General features: G+C 53.6%; 2 protein-coding genes across 2 annotated transcripts in view; both read right to left on the reverse strand.

Annotated features, from left to right (window-relative positions):
* CABP5 (calcium binding protein 5) overlaps window positions 1-7,292 on the reverse strand; it is an 11,039-nt gene extending 3,747 nt beyond the window's left edge. Inside the window, exons 1-4 of the mRNA XM_005879478.2 lie at window positions 6,546-7,292; window positions 4,610-4,640; window positions 3,967-4,110; window positions 2,046-2,155 (exon numbers count right to left, since the gene is read on the reverse strand). Coding sequence (XP_005879540.1) covers window positions 2,046-2,155; window positions 3,967-4,110; window positions 4,610-4,640; window positions 6,546-6,608 — 348 coding nt within the window. The 5' untranslated portion in view covers window positions 6,609-7,292. The remainder of the gene's footprint in view (window positions 1-2,045; window positions 2,156-3,966; window positions 4,111-4,609; window positions 4,641-6,545) is intronic.
* A 5,217-nt stretch (window positions 7,293-12,509) lies between these two features.
* Window positions 12,510-16,661, reverse strand: part of LIG1 (ligase I, DNA, ATP-dependent) — a 36,811-nt gene continuing 32,659 nt past the window's right edge. The window contains exons 25-28 of the mRNA XM_014550418.1: window positions 14,886-14,939; window positions 14,096-14,239; window positions 12,706-12,798; window positions 12,510-12,599 (exon numbers count right to left, since the gene is read on the reverse strand). Coding sequence (XP_014405904.1) covers window positions 12,510-12,599; window positions 12,706-12,798; window positions 14,096-14,239; window positions 14,886-14,939 — 381 coding nt within the window. The remainder of the gene's footprint in view (window positions 12,600-12,705; window positions 12,799-14,095; window positions 14,240-14,885; window positions 14,940-16,661) is intronic.

The following is a 16,661-nucleotide window of genomic DNA, read 5'->3' on the forward strand; positions in this document are numbered from 1 at the left end:
CCCTTCAGTCCGCAGGCCAATGCTCTATCCACTGAGCCAAACCGGTTAGGGCCTGCCTGTGACTTTTGATTCCCCCCAAACTCAACGACTATAGCCCCCTGCTGACCGCAAGCTTCACCGATACATAAACCCGTCCGTCAACACCTATGTTATATGTGTTATACACTGTATTCTTACAGCACAATAGGCTAAAGAAAGTGGTATAAAAAAAATCACCCCCTGGTCGGTTTGGCTCAGTGGATAGAGCGTCGGCCTTCAAGCATTCTTTTTAAATCGAAACAAATTGACTTTATAGTCAACTGACTATACCTGAGAATTAAATAAATAACTTGTGTGGAATTAATCAACATGACATAAAATTAACAATCCAGTCCCTCGGTCACACTTGCCATCTTTCAAAGACTAGATGGCCACGCGGCCATTGGCTGCCGCCCCGGATGGAGCAGGTCCATGGCCACGGGAAGCTCTGCCGGACGCGGCAGCTCCGGGTCTTGCCATGAAGCGGGAGCCACAACCCCACCACGAGTAGGCAGGCCTCCCGGGGTTTCAGACCCACATTGGCCTGGCTCCATGGTCTTTCCTTCCAAACTCCATACTATTCTACGTTTTTGCCTCCTATGGCTGAAAGCTCTCTGAGTGAGGACAGCATTTAATTGGGGGTGGGCGTGAACTTCAGCCAGCCCCCCACGCTCCCTGGATCTCATTTTTTAAAAATATATTTTATTGATTTTTTACAGAGAGGAAGGGAGAGGGATAGACAGAAACATCGATGAGAGAGAAACATCAATCAGCTGTCTCCTGCACACCCCCTACTGGGGATGTGCCTGCAACCCAGGCACATGCCCTTGACCAGAATCGAACCTGGGACCCTTGAGTCCGCAGGCCGATGCTCTATCCGCTGAGCCAAACCGGCCAGGGCTGGACCTCATTTTTAAAGCATCTCTTTTCTGCATTAAACCACCTGATCTGTGCATCCCTCCTGGGATCTCACGTTTTTGGATTCCATCTTCTTATTACACGCGAGAAGATGAGGGGTCCGAATGTGTTTTGGAGATTGCAAGATCTTGGGTAAGATTTGTAATACCCATGAGCCTCCGTTTCCTCGTATTTATGAGTAAGATGACTACTGGCCCTGGCCAGGTAGCTCTGTTGGTTAGAGCATCGTCCTTAAAAAATCATAAGATTCATCTGCCAGTTGTTTTAAATCATCACAAATCTCCAAAAAAATTTCCAATATATGTATTGAAAAAAAGCCACAGACAGGGTGTCCCCCCAAAAATGTATACACACTTTAGCAGCTGACAGCTCAATTTAGAAATGAAATGTATTTTAATAACCACTGCCTTTATAATTATTCAAAGTGTGTGTATATATTGGGGGGGCACCCCATAAAAGTGGACCCGCGCAGTTTAAACCTCTGTTGTTCAAGGGTCAACCAAAGGACTTGCATGTATATTAGCATAACCAATGGACAGGGACACTGGGGCGGTAGGGGCTTGTCCTGGGGAGCGGGCGTGGCCGGTGGGGGTCAATAGGAAAAAAGGAGACATACATAATACTTTAAACAATAAATAAATAAATAAAGACTGGGTAATGGCCCTGCCTGGTGTTGCTCACTGGTTAGAGTGTCGGCCTGTTCACCCAGGGTCTCGGGTTTGATTCCCAGTCGAGGGCACGTACCTGGGTTGCAGGTTTGACCCCTGGCCCAGTAGGAACACATGCGGGAGGCAACTAATGATATGTCTGGAGGAGTCAATTGGGGAAAAGGAAGACATATGCAATACTTTAAACAATTAAAAAGAGAGAGAGAGAGAGAGATGAAATAAATGACTAACTCCTGCCCTGATCTGTGAGGGTTACATTAGATAAAATAGCTAGAGGACTTTGTCCAGGGCCAGGGCTTCGACTATGTTCTTTTCCTTCCCTATAAACCCACCACAGCTAGAGAAACAGTCGGTTTGGGTGGGCTCTGTCCATGGCTCATGACAAGTCATTGGCCCCTGGGTGTCCCTGAGCCACCCCCGCATGGTGAAACCTCAGCTCACTTCCTTGAAGGCATCTCTTAGCTCCTGGACGCCGATCATCCCCGCCGTCTCTGCCAGCAACTTGGGGGTCATCAGCTCCACAAAGTCGTCAAAGTCCACGCGGCCGCCCACTGGGGAAGGAGAGGCAGCCCGGTGAGGTCCGCACGCCCAGCCCCCCAATACCTTACCTCGCTTTGCCCTGCGGGTCTGTCCAAGACGTAGACCTTCTCCAGTCCCTCTGCCTTCGGACCTTTCTCTCTCGGCCAACTCAAGCCCTGGGGTCTCTCTGATCTGAACGGGGGTGGAGGGAGGTGGTGTGGGGGGAAGAACTAACTGTGTCCGTGTAGCCTGGAATAAGTCTCTTCACTGCTTCACATCTACGCTCCCTCATCTGTAGGATGTGTGTGAATCGAATGAGCAAAGTCTCTTCCAGATGAGAATACTTCCCTGTCCTTAGATTCAACCTCATTTACTCAGTAACATGCCCAGAGGCAAACCCAACATCCATGCCCAGATCTGCTTTAGTTGCTATCTGAAAATAAATAAATAAATAAACATCCTTTTCCTAACGCTATTCATCGGCACTAGCTCCAAGTCCAATTTCGTTTCCAGCATCAAAAGCAGTTCCAACCTTGCCTGACTCGGCGTGGCTCAATGGTTGAGCGTCGACCTATGAACCAGGAGGTCACGGTTCAATTCCCGGTCAGGGCACATGCCCAGGTTGCTGGCTCGATCCCCAGGGTGGGGTGTTTGGGAGGCGGCTGGTCAATGATTCTCTCTCATCATTGATGTTTCTATCTCTCTCTCCCTCACCCTTCCTCTCTGAAATCATATATATATATATACTAGAGGCCCGGTGCACAAAAATTTGTGCACTCAGGGGTTCCCTCAGCCTGGCCTGTGCCCTCTCAGGTCTGGGACCCCTCGGGGGATGTCCACCTGCTGGCTTAGGCCTGCTCTCCTGAGGGTTTGGGCCTAAGCTGGCAGTCAGACACACCTCTTGCAGCCCGGGAGCCCTCAGGGGATGTCCACTTGCCAGCGGAGAGCAGGCCTAAGCTTCAGTCGGACATCCTTAGCACTGCTGAGGAGGTGGGAGAGGCTCTGACCACCAGGGGGCAGCTCCTTCATTGAGCGTGTCATAGTGACCAGTCATTCCCAGTCTTTCTGCTGTTAGGGTCAATTTGCATATTACCCTTTTATTGTATAGGATCACTTGTGTTATGTACCATTGAGATCATATGTTAAACTTATGCTTTTTAAACTATAAATACGAGCACCGTGGCATGGCGCATTGTCTTGTTGGAAGAAGCCATCTCCATTGGGATACGCCATCAACATGATAGGATGAACTTGATCAGCAACAATACGTAGGTATGTTGTGCTATTCAGATATTTATAATGACCTGGCCCTCTAGCAACTTCAGCGCGAAATTTAGCTAATTTGCCTACAAACGTCAGGTGGTCATAATAATCTGGCCACTCATTGTGTGTGTGTGTGTGTGTGTGTGTGTGTGTGTGTGTGTGTGTGTGTATACAGTTCCAATCTTGTGCTCCACTGATGAATCTTAGTGGTGACAATAATAACTGAGATTTAATAAGCATTTACTGGAGGCTAAGCCTTTACCTGCGTTAGCATCTTTATCCCTTCCCACCCACAGTCTCATGAAGTAAGGAGTGATATAATCTTCCTTCGACAGATGGGGAAACTGAGACTTGAGAGTCCCAGGGCTTAACTCCACTTTTCAAAATGGCCACATTAGTAAATAAAAGACTTGGACTTGAACCCAAATCTATCCCTAAGAGTCACCATTTTAACCACTTCAATGCTGCCTCCCTAAGAACATTCCCTCTTACCCTCCTCCCTATCTCCAACTACTCTCGGCCTCTCTAACCTTACCAATTACACCCTCAGCGCTCCCCTCACCCCGTTCCCCAGCCTCACAGTTCATGCGGATTTGCTGGCCCAGTTCAGTCAATTCCATCTCCGTGGGCATGTAACCCATTGTCCTCATGAGATTTCCCAAGTCCTTACAAGAGATGAACCCATCTCGGTCCTTGTCGAACTCAAGAAATGCCTCCCGGAGCTCTGGAAGTTAAGAGGGAAGAACTTCGGAAAAACTCGAAACCGTCAATGGGGAAGAGTGGTGCCCCTTGAAACCATCAATGAGGCCCAGACTAGAGACTCCTCGAAGGAGAACATGTTTTCAAAAACCAACATTTCAAAAAGGAGCGATGTATGAAATGTGTTAGCAGGAGGCCGCCAAACGGTGGCACTGAAGTCCTGGGTGAAGTTATGGGAAAGTTCAAAACCATCAAAAGAACAACCAATAATTTTCTATTCATTCTAAAACTCAGGTGTCACCCCCGGGTCTCTGAGACACCCGGGGATGGGGATGCCTTCTACATACTTCGGGAGGTACCTACACTGCCGTGAGAAAGGGTTCCACAAAATCACCGCTGAGTGGAAAGAGAGAAATGTGAAATTTTCATGTGAGGGGACTTACACTGAACGGCACGAAGGGACAGCGAGCAGGCAAGAGGGTGGATGGTGATGAGGGGGCATTTGGGGGAGAGAGTCTTGTTACCTTCGATCTCATCTTGTCCGAGTGGTCTTTCCTGGAGATGGAATTTGGAGAGAGGGTCAGGGATCCTACATTCAATTCTCCAAACATGTGCCCACGGCCTCCCAAGCTGTTCTTCACCCTTCCCTGTCTCTCCTCCAGCCCTGCTCCCTGCACCCTCTCATCTTCCTTCTCCTGTCTCCTGACTCCCCTTCCACAGCTATCCCCCTCTTCCTCACCCTTCTCATTGCCTCTCTCCCATCCATGAATCTTGATCTCTCTCCCTCTGCCTTTCCCAAAGAGACAGCCATCCCATTGTACCGACCCACCGGGATCTCGGAGGCCACCGAATCCAGCCCCCTCCTTCTCCAGATGACGAAGGTGAGTCTTACAATCACAGCTAATGTGTTCTGATGGCTGACCATGTCGGGCAGCTCCCACAATCACTTCATTCGAACCTCAGCACCGCTCTGTGAGGCCGACCCAAAGACCATGCCCATCTTATTGACGAGGAAGCCGAGGGACAGGGCGGTAAGGGAGCCCGCCCAGGTCACACAGCTCCGGCTGCCGCGACGCTGAGATGTGGATTCAGGGCTCCTGGCTCCCAGGTCGGAGTTCTTTCCACGACGGCCCATGATCCTTTCTCCCAAGAGTTAGAATCCCTTTGTGTGGGACCTGTGTCCAGTGGCGGCCAGGAGGGACGATCAGTGCCAGCAGGACCAATCCCTAAAGCCTTTAAGAATTTCCCATCATTTCTGCGGCCACCATCCTGGGCATCCCTGAAGGGCCAGGCTTGGCTACGAGGCTGCCACCTGGGAAACTCCACCCACCTCTGGTCTCTTTCACCCCTGCTTCCCCTTCTCCTTGGAGCCTTGCCTGTAGCTTCTTTCTTATCATCCCCTTCCCCCTATGTCCCCTCCCTCTCTCTGTTATTACATTAGACTTGCTAACACATTCGTGCACCGGTGGGGCCCCTCGGCCTGGCCTGCGCCCTCTCACAATCCCTCTGGGGATGTTGGACTGCCAGTTTCGGGGCCAGACCTACAGGGATCGGGCCGAAACCGGCAGTCCGACATCCCCCGAGGGATGTAGTAGTGCACGAAGTGGCAGATGACCGGAGAAGAGCCCAAGGCCGGCCCCACTGTGCCTGCCGCCTCCTCTGCTCGGTAACGCTGCTGTGGAGGTGGGAGAGGTTTGCGCCACAGCTGCGCTTGCCAGTCCTGAGCTCGGGGTCTGGCTCCTCTTCCATCAGCTGAGCGGCACTCCCGCTGTGGGAGTGCACTGGCCACCAAGGAGAAGCTCCTGCGTTGAGCGTCTGCCCCCTGGCGGTCAGTGTGCGTCCTAGCAACCGGTCGACCGGTCGCTTAGGCTTTTATATATATAGGTCTAGAGCCTAACAAAAGGTGCCCATTGGAACAAACAGACCTGGCCCTGACCGGTCGACCGGTCGTCCAGTCGCTTAGGCTTTTATGTATATAGGTCTAGAGCCTAACAAAAGGTGCCCATTGGAACAAACAGACCTGGCCCTGCCACAGTGATTGCATAAGCCTAAAGCAAGTGGCTTCATGACTCTGCCTCAGTTTCCCCATCTGTAAAATGGGAATGAAAGTATTACCGACCTCAGTCGTTCTGAGGACTCAATGACATCAGGGACGCAAAGCCCTTTGCACAGGGCTGGGCACACAGCAGTGACTGAGTGAGTGGCAGCTACCCTCATCATCACCACTGAGAGCGTCCACAGGAAAAAATGGTCCCCGATACTGACATCACCCCAGTCCCCTTTCATTTTCTTCGCCCCCTTCACCTGCCCCCTTTCACCCTCACCCATTCCACCGGCCCTCATGTCTCCAGCATTCTCCCTGGAGCCTCCTCTCCTCAGCTCACGCTCCCCCCACCTGCTCCCTGACCCACTGTACCCGCGCTGCCCCGCCCGCCCCCCTTCCCACTGTGCCCGCCTCACCCGCTGCTTCTCAGCGATGCCTTTCCGCAGGAAGATGCAGGCGGGGCCCGTGGGGAACTGCATGGAGGGGCCGGGCGGGCGGAGCTCACCAGGCACCAATCTCAAGACGGCTCCCCTCCTCCCAGTCCCCCTCGGTGGCTCAGCCTCCTTCTCTTCTCTGTCACTTCTTTGCCTCTCCTGGCCTCTCCCTGGGGCCCTGGGTCACAGAGCTGTGGCAGCTGGGGCGGAAATCTCCTCCGGTTGGGGAGGGATCAGAGCGTCCCTGCCTCCCCATCTGGCCTGAGTGAGGCGGAGGGGCAGCTGGTCTCAGGCTCTGACCTTTTATCCCCAGAATGGAATTAGAGTTTAAAAAGTGGGGATTCGAGCGGAGGGCAGCCGTTCATTAGGCGTCTCAACTAGTGTGGCGTCACTCGAAGCCTGGCCCCTGCTGGGCCTGTGAAGACGGAGAGGACTTCACCCAGCGATGACCTTGCATAGCTTGCTACGTGCCCAGCCCTGTGCAAAGGGCTTTGCGTCCCTCATGTCACTTAATCCTCGGAACGACTCCTGAGGCTGGTGACACTTTCCCATTTTACAGATGAGGAAACTGAGGCTGAGTCACGAAGCCACTTGCTTTAGGCTTATGCAGTCGGTGAGCGGCAGGGCCAGGTCTGCTTGAGTCCAACGGGCACCTTTTGTCAGGCCCTGATGGGGCTTCTGTGTACGTCAGGGACGTGCACCCACGGGCAGGATGCAAGAATCAGGCGGCCGCCTTCAGGAAGGGGGCGTGCGCAGTGTCTCAGAGGTTGGTATTTGCTCTCCCGTGCTCATCTCCTCCCTTCCTTTCTTTCTGAATAATTTGGGAACTGGCGGAGGGGTGGGGGTGGGGGGGAACAGAGCAAGGCGGGCATCTAGCTGGCGCAGGGTCAGAGCCCAAGGAGGAGATGAGGGTCATGAGGGTCGGGAGAGAAGTGGGGACCATCACTGTGGGGAGCCAGAGTTCAAATAGGGTCTGGAGCGAGGGAGATGTCCCCACAGAGGGCAGCCCGGCCTGAGTGCCTGGGCCCGAGAAAGTGAGGATGGGCCTGCAGGCGAGCAGCAGGTGTGGGAGCTGGAGCGTGAGCGGAGGAGGGAATCTATGCAGGTGTCATCGCCTAGCCTGGGGGGGTGTCCCAAGGACGTCCACTCATGGGGGTGGCATGGTGTCGGCTGCTGAAGCCAGATCAGCGTGAGAAAGGGGTCCCCACAGAGGTGGGGTGGCAATGGAGACAGGAGACTGGTCACACATGTGGATCACGTGAAGGGTAATGGAGGCCGGCTTCTCACAGCCGGAAAGGGAGTTGTTAATACAGAAACGGGGGGAGGAGAAGCCCTGTGGTGCTGGCCTGGAGCTGGGGGCACTGGTGTGTCATCACAGATTTCACAGCCGTCGCTGGGCATAGGGAACTTGACTGTGAATCCTCCAGCTCTCTCAGAGGGGGAGCAGCGACACCTGATGTTGGTGAGCACCTCTCGCATCCAGCTTTTTTTTTTTTTTTTAATATATTTTATTGATTTTTTACAGAGAGGAAGAGAGAGGGATAGTTAGAAACATCGATGAGAGAGAAACATCCATCAGCTGCCTCTTGCGCATCCCCTACTGGGGATGTGCCCGCAACCAAGGTACATGCCCTTGACCGGAATCAAACCTGGGACCCTTGAGTCCGAAGGCTGACGCTCTATCCACTGAGCCAAACCGGTTAGGGCTCGCATCCAGCTCTTGACTTCTAAATACCACTCTCCGCTAAAAGGAAGCCAGCTCCTAGGAGAAATGGCCGGTTCCGTGCCCGGAGCAGGACACGTATAAGATGAGCCTGGAACATCCTGTCCTGCCATAAAGCAGGGTGCGCAGGTACGGGGACAGGTCAGAACGCAGGTCGGCTTGAGGAAGTGCCACGGCCACATCAGGGCAAATTGAAAATCAAAATAAACAATAACTAATGATATCAGATAACGCAGGAAACTGGGAGTCCACAGATTTTAATGCATTTTTATTTCAGAGAGAGAGAGAAACATCAATGATGAGAGAAAATCATCCATCGGCTGCCTCCTGCACGCCCCCCACTGGGGAGCAAGTCTGCAACCCGGGCGTGTGCCCTGACCGGGAATCCAACCAGAGAGAGAGAGAAACATCAATGATGAGAGAAAATCATCCATCGGCTGCCTCCTGCACGCCCCCCACTGGGGAGGAGCAAGTCAACCCGGGCGTGTGCCCTGACCGGGAATCCAACCGTGATCTCCTAGTTCATAGGTTGATGCTCAACCACTGAGCCACGCTGGCTGGGCCACACAGATTTTTTTAAAAAGATCGGTGGAAAGTTTGACAATATTTACCCAACTCAAATAGCTCCTTACAAAATACTAATGTCGAAGGAGAGCTGCTTTATAGAGGAAACTGGGCCGCACCAGCTCAGCCAGGTTCGGTGACCCTGAGAGGGGGCGGTGAAGGATTAGAAAAGACAACCAAGAGAAGAAAGCTGGGTCTCGGTGGGACACTGCCCTCTCGGATGGACTACAAGCCGTGTCTTTATTTTATAGCCAGTTTCCACGAGGCAAAGTAAGGGCGTCATGGTCAGATGTTTACAACATTCTGGTGGGTTTCGATCCTACTCAACTACATGCACCTGAACTCTATCAAGCCCACATCACTCAGGCACGTGGGGCCACGTGTTCGGACCATAGGTTCAAGCTTACAACTACAGCTGTTGGCTCTAATTGTGCTGGGAGGGCTCTGCCCTCCAAGCTGGGACTGGCACGTGGCCATGAGAGGACCGTGTCCTCTCATTAGTCCGAGGCTTGAACCTGTCCCAACACTGTAGCCGCTCTCCACAGAAACCAGGCAGACACTATCTTCATCAAAGGATTAAAACAAACATCACCAGTAATGTGTCAAGTGGAGATGACGCACTTTAATTCATATGTGATTATGAGTTATTGCTCCTGCAAACCTCCCTGAGGCACACGATCCGAGCCCAGCTCCCAGCATCCTCTCCCCTTGATGCGTTTCAACCGTTTTTATAAGGAACGTGGCTTCACCAGGGGGCCGATGGTCTCTGCTCCCTCAGACGCCAGGCTCACCCTTCGATGTCTTATAATCCAGCCCTCAGCACGATCTCTTCCCGCCCAGACCTGCCACCTCCGTGCCTGGGCACAAGGCGCCACCTCCTGGCAGGGGCACACGAGGCTCTCGGGAGACACTAGTTAGTGGCAATGCACGCAGGGGCTCCTGCAGGCGGCCTGGACCACATCCTGGTCCTGTTTCCTGGGCAGTGGACCGAAGGAAAGTACCTTCCATCCCTGTGCCTCAGTGTCCTCGTCTGTTAAATGGGGTAATAAAAGTACAGACCTAGCCCTAACCAGTTTGGCTCAGTGGATAGAGCGTCGTCCTGCGGAATGAGGGGTCCCAGGTTCGATTCCGGTCAAGGGCATGTACCTTGGTTGTGGGCACATCCCCAGTAGGGGGTGTGCAGGAGGCAGCTGATTGATGTTTCTCTCTCATCGATGTTTCTAACTCTCTATCCTTCTCCCTTCCTCTCTGTAAAAAATCAATAAAATATATTAAAAAAGTACCTACCTAGAGGGGTGTCATGAGGGTCTGGTGAGTGAGGATGCCCCTGCCCAGCCCTGGCAGAAGGACATGGCAGCCATGGCTGCTCGGGGACATGTTCCCAGAGGCCCTGTGGGTGTGGGAAGACCCAGTTGCAAACCTAAAGGAACCACGGGGCTCCACTCAGAGCAAGACGGCCACCAGGGTCCCCAGACAAACAATGTCTAACACCCAGTCAGATAAATATTTGCCTTAAACATCTGATTGAACTTGATGAATATGGGTGCATACTAGTCCCTTAGGATAGAGCTTGTTAGGAACTCTTGGCTGAGAAACAAACGCCGTTTTATCGGAGGGGTCATCGCCTCCCCCAGGACAAGAAGCCGCCGGCAGCCGCTGCCCTGGGTTCACTGGTTAAGGGACTCGTCCCTCAGGACCCCACCATCGTGTGCACAGGTGAGGCGGGAAGGGAAGGGCTGGCTCCTTTTTTTAAAAAAATATATTTTATTGATTTTTTACAGAGAGGAAGGGAGAGGGATAGAGAGTTAGAAACATTGATGAGAGAGAAACATCAAACAGCTGCCTCCTGCACACACCCTACTGGGGATGTGCCCGCAACCAAGGTACAGGCCCTTGACCGGAATCGAACCTGGGACCCTTCAGTCCGCAGGCCGACGCTCTACCCACTGAGCCAAACCGGTCAGGGCGGGAAGGGCTGGCTACTTCTCGATCAGACTGAAGGCCAGGCGGGTGCTGGGGGCTGGGGCTATTAGGGTGAGCGAGACGCATACAGCCACTGCCGGCCCCCGCGGTCAGGTCCAGGGGGCTGTGTGAGGACTAGAACCCAGGGGTGTGAGGCAGAGCTGGGTCTCACACGTCACTGTACTTCCTGTCTCCCACAGGAGGGGGTCCGTCCCTGAAAGGTGTGGGCCCAGAGCCAGACTGGAGTCAGACCCTGGAGCCAGCTCTCCCGGCTACGGCCCTGGGCGAGCCCCTTCCCTCCTCTGTGCATCCCTGTCCTCCTCTGGGACAGTGGCCCCTGGTTAGGTGGCTGGGAGGTTAAATGAGTTTATAACGTTGAGACTGCCACTGTCCAATGCAATAGCCACTAACCACATGGGGTTAAGTGAAATTTAATTAAAAAGAAATAGGGCCCTAACCGGTTTGGCTCAGTGGATAGAGCGTCGGCCTGCGGACTCAAGGGTCCCAGGTTCAATTCTGGTCAAGGGCATGTACCTTGGTTGCAGGCACATCCCCAGTAGGAGATGTACAGGAGGCAGCTGATCGACGCTTCTCTCTCATCGATGTTTCTAACTCTCTATCCCTCTCCCTTCCTCTCTGTAAAAAATCAACTTAAGTGAAATTTAATTAAAAAGAAATAGAGCCCAGCCAGTGTGGCTCAGTGGTTGAGCACTGACCCAGGAACCAAGAGATCACCAGTTTGATTCCTGGTCAGGGCACATGCCTCGATTTCAGGCTCAATCCCCAGTAGGGGGCATGCAGAAGGCAGCCTATTGATGCTTCTCTCTCATTGATGATTCTCTCTATCCCTCTCCCTTCTTCTCTCTAAAAATCAATAAAAACATCCTATATAATAAAAGGCTAATATGGCAAATAGACCGAATGGCAGAACGACCGGTCACTATTACACCCACTGACCACCAGGGTCAGACGCTCAACACAGGAGCTGCCCCCTGGTGGTCAGTGCACTCTTATAAGTAAAAAACATTTGTCCCCAATTGCACCAGCCACATTTCAAGTGCTCACTGGCTGGCCAGTGGCTGTCTCAACGCACAATGGGGGTGGAAGATGTTTCTGTCGCTGCCAAGTTCTGCTGGAAGGCGCTGCTTCAGACAGCCCCTGGCACACTGGCACGCGCCCTCCACGTGTGAGCTATCAGAGCACCCCCAGAGCCCGGCAAGACCTGGACACAGAGCCGGGGGTTAATAATTATTTATTTTTTTAAAAATGACTAAATCCCACTTTAAACCGCACCCTCACAACCCCCACTGGGCCTCTAGTATTTTAATAAATAAGTAAAAATAAACATATATAGAATATGTCCCCAATTGCACCAGCCACATTTCAAGTGCTCGCCGGCTGGCCGGTGGCTGTCTCACCGCACAGCGGGTGGAAGATGTTTCTGTCGCTGCCAAGTTCTGCTGGAAGGCGCTGCTTCAGACAGCCCCTGGCACACTGGCACGCGCCCTCCACGTGTGAGCTATCAGAGCACCCCCAGAGCCCGGCAAGACCTGGACACGGAGCTGGGGGTTAATAATTATTTATTTTTTTTAAAAAGACTAAATCCCACTTTAAACCGCACCCTCACACACACTGCACACCAGATCTGCTTATTAACGCCAGAGGCGCTGGCTCCGCCCCGCCCCGGAGGGCAGGGCCTAGTAGAAACACTCCAGGTCCGGGTCCGAGTCTTGGTCTGTGTCCTCCTGGTTCTGAATCTGACTCTGCCTCTTGTACAGCCAGGCCACCTGAGGAGACAGGGCAGGCGGGGGTCAGAGCCAGGGCTGCCCCCACCCCTCGCCCCTGCAGGTCGGCGCCCGCCTCTCCGAGAAGCACACCCCTCCGAGGCCTCACCTGGGCACTGGTGGTGGCCTCCTCCGGCGTCTTGTCTTCACGGACGCGAACAAACCGAGGGAAGCGAAGGGAGATCCCCTTCTCACTGTCCACCTGGGGGGCGGGGTGATGATGGGGACCTCCTGCGGCCCAGCCTCGGTCCTCGCTAACAATTCCCTACCCAAGTCTCCTCCCCGCTCCTGCACCTCAGTTTCCTGGTCCATAGAGTGGGGCTAAGCAATGGGCTGTTGTAAGGGTTAAATAAGGTGATGAGCCCTTGGGACCGTCCTGGCGCATGGCAGCGCTTAAGAAACGCCAGCTGTGCCCTGGCTGATGGACAGAGCGTCAGCCTGCAGACTAAGGGTCCCAGATTTGATTCCGGTCGGGGGCACGTGCCCAGGCTATGGGCTTGATCCCCACTGGGGGGCGTGCAGGAGGCAGCCAATCAATGATTCTCTCTCATCATTGATGTTTCTCTCTCTCTCTCTCTCTCCCTTTACCTTCTTCTCTGAAATCAACAAAAATATATTTTTTGTTAAAAAAAAGAAACGCCAGCTGTGCCAGCTGTCTTTAGGGCAGTTGGCATTATCAGGGCCAGGACGGGGAGCAGTGGAGTCAGGGTGTGGATTCTGGAACCAGACTGTGGGGTCGAATCCCAGCTCCCAACGCCCAGGAGCCGTGAGACGTGGGGCCAGTCCCTCAGCTCCCGGCTCTGCTTCCCCACCTGCAGGCTGGGCGGCTCAGTGTCCTGAGGACTAAATACGTGCACACAGGTGCCCTGCTGCTGGCAGAGCGCCCACTGCCCAGGCTGCTCCCAACACTGGGTCCCAGGACCCTGACCTCATGAGTGAGAAGAAATGCAATCCCAAACACAGGCTCCGCCTCTGAATGGAGCCCGCTTCTAATCAGAAAAGCGGCTGCTAGATGGACAGATCCGAAGAAACCTCAAAGGAGGCACACTTAATGCGAGACCCCTTCTCCTGCAGGAGGAGGCAAGCTCAGAGCCCGCGCTGGGCACCGCAGCACCTCCGCGGCCCCGGCCCTCCAGCGCGTGGCGAGGACTGAACCACCAGTGAGAGAAGGGACTGGACAACTAGGTGGTGTGGGAATTATAGTTAAGAAAGAAATGTAACAGGATGTGTCATAAACTTTTACTTAAAAGAACTTTGTTTTCAAAAATTACGTAAGAGCTGAGTGTGAAACAGCAATTTCACTGTTTTCTTTCTACCCCTGGGGCATTTCTCTTTAAAAAAAAAAAAAAAATGAGACTTTTGACCCTGTTACCTGACTCCCAAATAAAACGCAAGCTCGCGGTTTCCCAGTCACCCCCCAGGAAGGGCGGCCGTCCGCAGGGCCCCCCCTCTCCCGTCTGGAACTCTTTGGAGCGTCTCCCCCAGGCGCAGTCACTCACCAGGCCGCGGGCAGCGGGGTAGATGGGCGAGAGGGAGAGGTCCGCGCACCTGACCTCCCACACGATGCTGGGCTCCAGCCAGTGGTCCGGGGCCACGGCGCCGTCTGCCCGGACATAGGAGCGAGGGGTGGGCAGCACCCGGGCCTGCAGGGAGCAGCAGGAGGTGGAAGAGAGGGTCTCGGGTCTCAGAATCAAGATGGAGGGTTGGGGGGTTGGGAAGTGAGGTAAATGGGGGAAGATAGAGACACAGACACTCCTTAAGGTACAGAGCCAGGAGTGGGGGGTGGGGAGAAATGGGAGAAGGAATAAACGAAAGACAGAGACCCTGGGAGCTGAGAGGAGAAATTAAGACTGACAGAGGTAGAGAGAGGGGCAGAGACCCCGAGAGGTGGGGACAGAGACCCAGAGAGAGAGAGAGAGATAGAGAGAGGGAACCAAAGAATGGACAGGAACCAAATCACAGATACCAACACAAAAGACAGTCACACCCAAAACACCTGTGACCATGACCACAAACACCCCCACTTAGCAGGAGCTCAGCCAGCACCCTAAGGATCGACTTGGGGAACCCCGCAAGAGCGCCCTCCCCCGAGACTGCCCCCCTGCTGCGGCCGAGGCCCTGAGCTCGGGGAGATGGGGCCCCTGACTGGCGGGCAGCACTGGCTAGTGGCCGGCACAGCTGCGACTTGCACCCCCAAAGCCGGCTGCACTGCCCCCTGCTTGTGGCACCCAGAGCCCGAGCTCACCAGAGCCAAGAGCACGCGGCAGAGGCGCAGGCCCGCCCGCTCACCTGCAGGGTCTGGTGATACTCCTCCAGCTCCTCGTCGCTGAAGCCGGTTCCCAGCTGCGGAAGGACGGGGCAGGTCAGCGGCCGGCACTGCCTCCCTGCTCCGCTGAGGCCCCGAATCCGCACACCAGCCCCCAGCCCGCTCCAGCCTAACCAGCACCCACAGAAACCAGAGGGTGCTGAGCATCCAGCCAACCCCTCGCAGACCTGGGGTGGAGAACAAATCCCAGGGCAACGGTCCCTGCTCCTTCTGCTCTGTCTCCCTGGCCCGGAAGTCACTCCCTTGGGCCCCTGACATCCCACCTGCCCCGTAACTGGTGTCATGTCCAATCGGAACACTGCCAAGAGTTTTTCTTCACCCACCCAGACAGTCAAGGCTAAAAAATACCCCCTGATGCGGGCAAAATAGCAAGATGGACAACTTCAAACCACTGATCTAAAATGTCAACAGAAAGCCCTTTGTACTGAGAGCCAGGACGGTGTGGCTCAGTGGTTGAGCATTGACCTATGAGCCAGGAGGTCATGGTTTGATTCCTGGTCAGGGCACATGCCTGGGTTGTGGGCTCAATCCCCAGTAGGGGAGCATGCAGGAAGCAGCCGATCAATGATTCTCTCATCACTGATGTTTCTATCTCTCGCTCCTTCTCCCTTCCTCTCTGAAATCAATAAAAATATATTTAACATTTTTTCAATAAAAATAAAATTTTTTCTCACTTTTGTCCCAGCAGCAGCTCTTGCAGAAAACTATTCTAATAAATTATGTAAAATGGTGACATATTGGCGGCCACAGACACTTGTGAAATGTAAAGTCTCTTCTGTCTCAGACTCTGAGTTAACGCACGCGCAGTGCTGACTTATGAGAACGGGTGGCAATGCAACAGCTACCCCCAACCGCAGGCGCTGGTTCGGGAAACCGGGCCCGGCTGCGGCTAAACTATCAGGGCCGCAGTCCCGTCATGCGCCCGTGAGGTGCTGCATGGCCTGGAGAAACCCCCCCACTTTCCTCTCTAGGACTCAGGCAGGGATAGCCCTGAAACACAGTACTTCTAGGACAGTGGTTCTCAACCTTCCTCATGCTGCGACCCTTTAATACAGTTCCTCGTGTTGTGGTGACCCCCAATTTCATTGTTACAAATTGAACATAATTAAGGCATAGTGATTAATCACAAAAACAATATGTAATTATATATGTGTTTTCCGATGGTCTTAGGTGAACCCTGTGAAAGGGTCGTTCGACCCCCAAAGGGGTCGCGACCCACAGGTTGAGAACCGCTGTTCTAGGGCAAAAAGCAGTAAAGAGAACTACTCGTGGAGAAGGATCACAATTTTGTAAAGATAAAGTGTTCCCTCCAGGTACTGGGATTGTAGGCGATAGCTTACTCTTTCTGTGCCAAATGTGTGCAGCTTTAAACTAAGGGAAAAAGAAACTACGTTTCCCAGGATCCCTTGCAGAGGGGCTGGGCCAGGAGCAGAGCTCTGACCAATGCACCTTCCGCAGAAGTTGCTCACTGGCTGAGGCTGACTCAGGGCACGCTGTGAAGCACCCGGCAAACCCACTGCGGGGAGAGCAGCAGCCTGCGCCCCTCATGACACCGGCAAGCAGCCTGCCCCTTCCAGACTTCCCATTACACGAGAGAAAAAGAAACCCCTCTCTCTCTTAGGCCTCATTGGCCGACTCCGTTCCTAACCCACACGGCTTCCTCGCATCTTTCTATACTCGCGCATTTTTCCACATGAAGCAAGTTCTACAGAAAAAGTAAATAAAAACTAGGGAACAGA

Source organism: Myotis brandtii, unplaced genomic scaffold (assembly GCF_000412655.1).
Source record: "Myotis brandtii unplaced genomic scaffold, ASM41265v1 scaffold601, whole genome shotgun sequence".
In the NCBI taxonomy this organism is placed as follows: domain Eukaryota; kingdom Metazoa; phylum Chordata; class Mammalia; order Chiroptera; family Vespertilionidae; genus Myotis; species Myotis brandtii.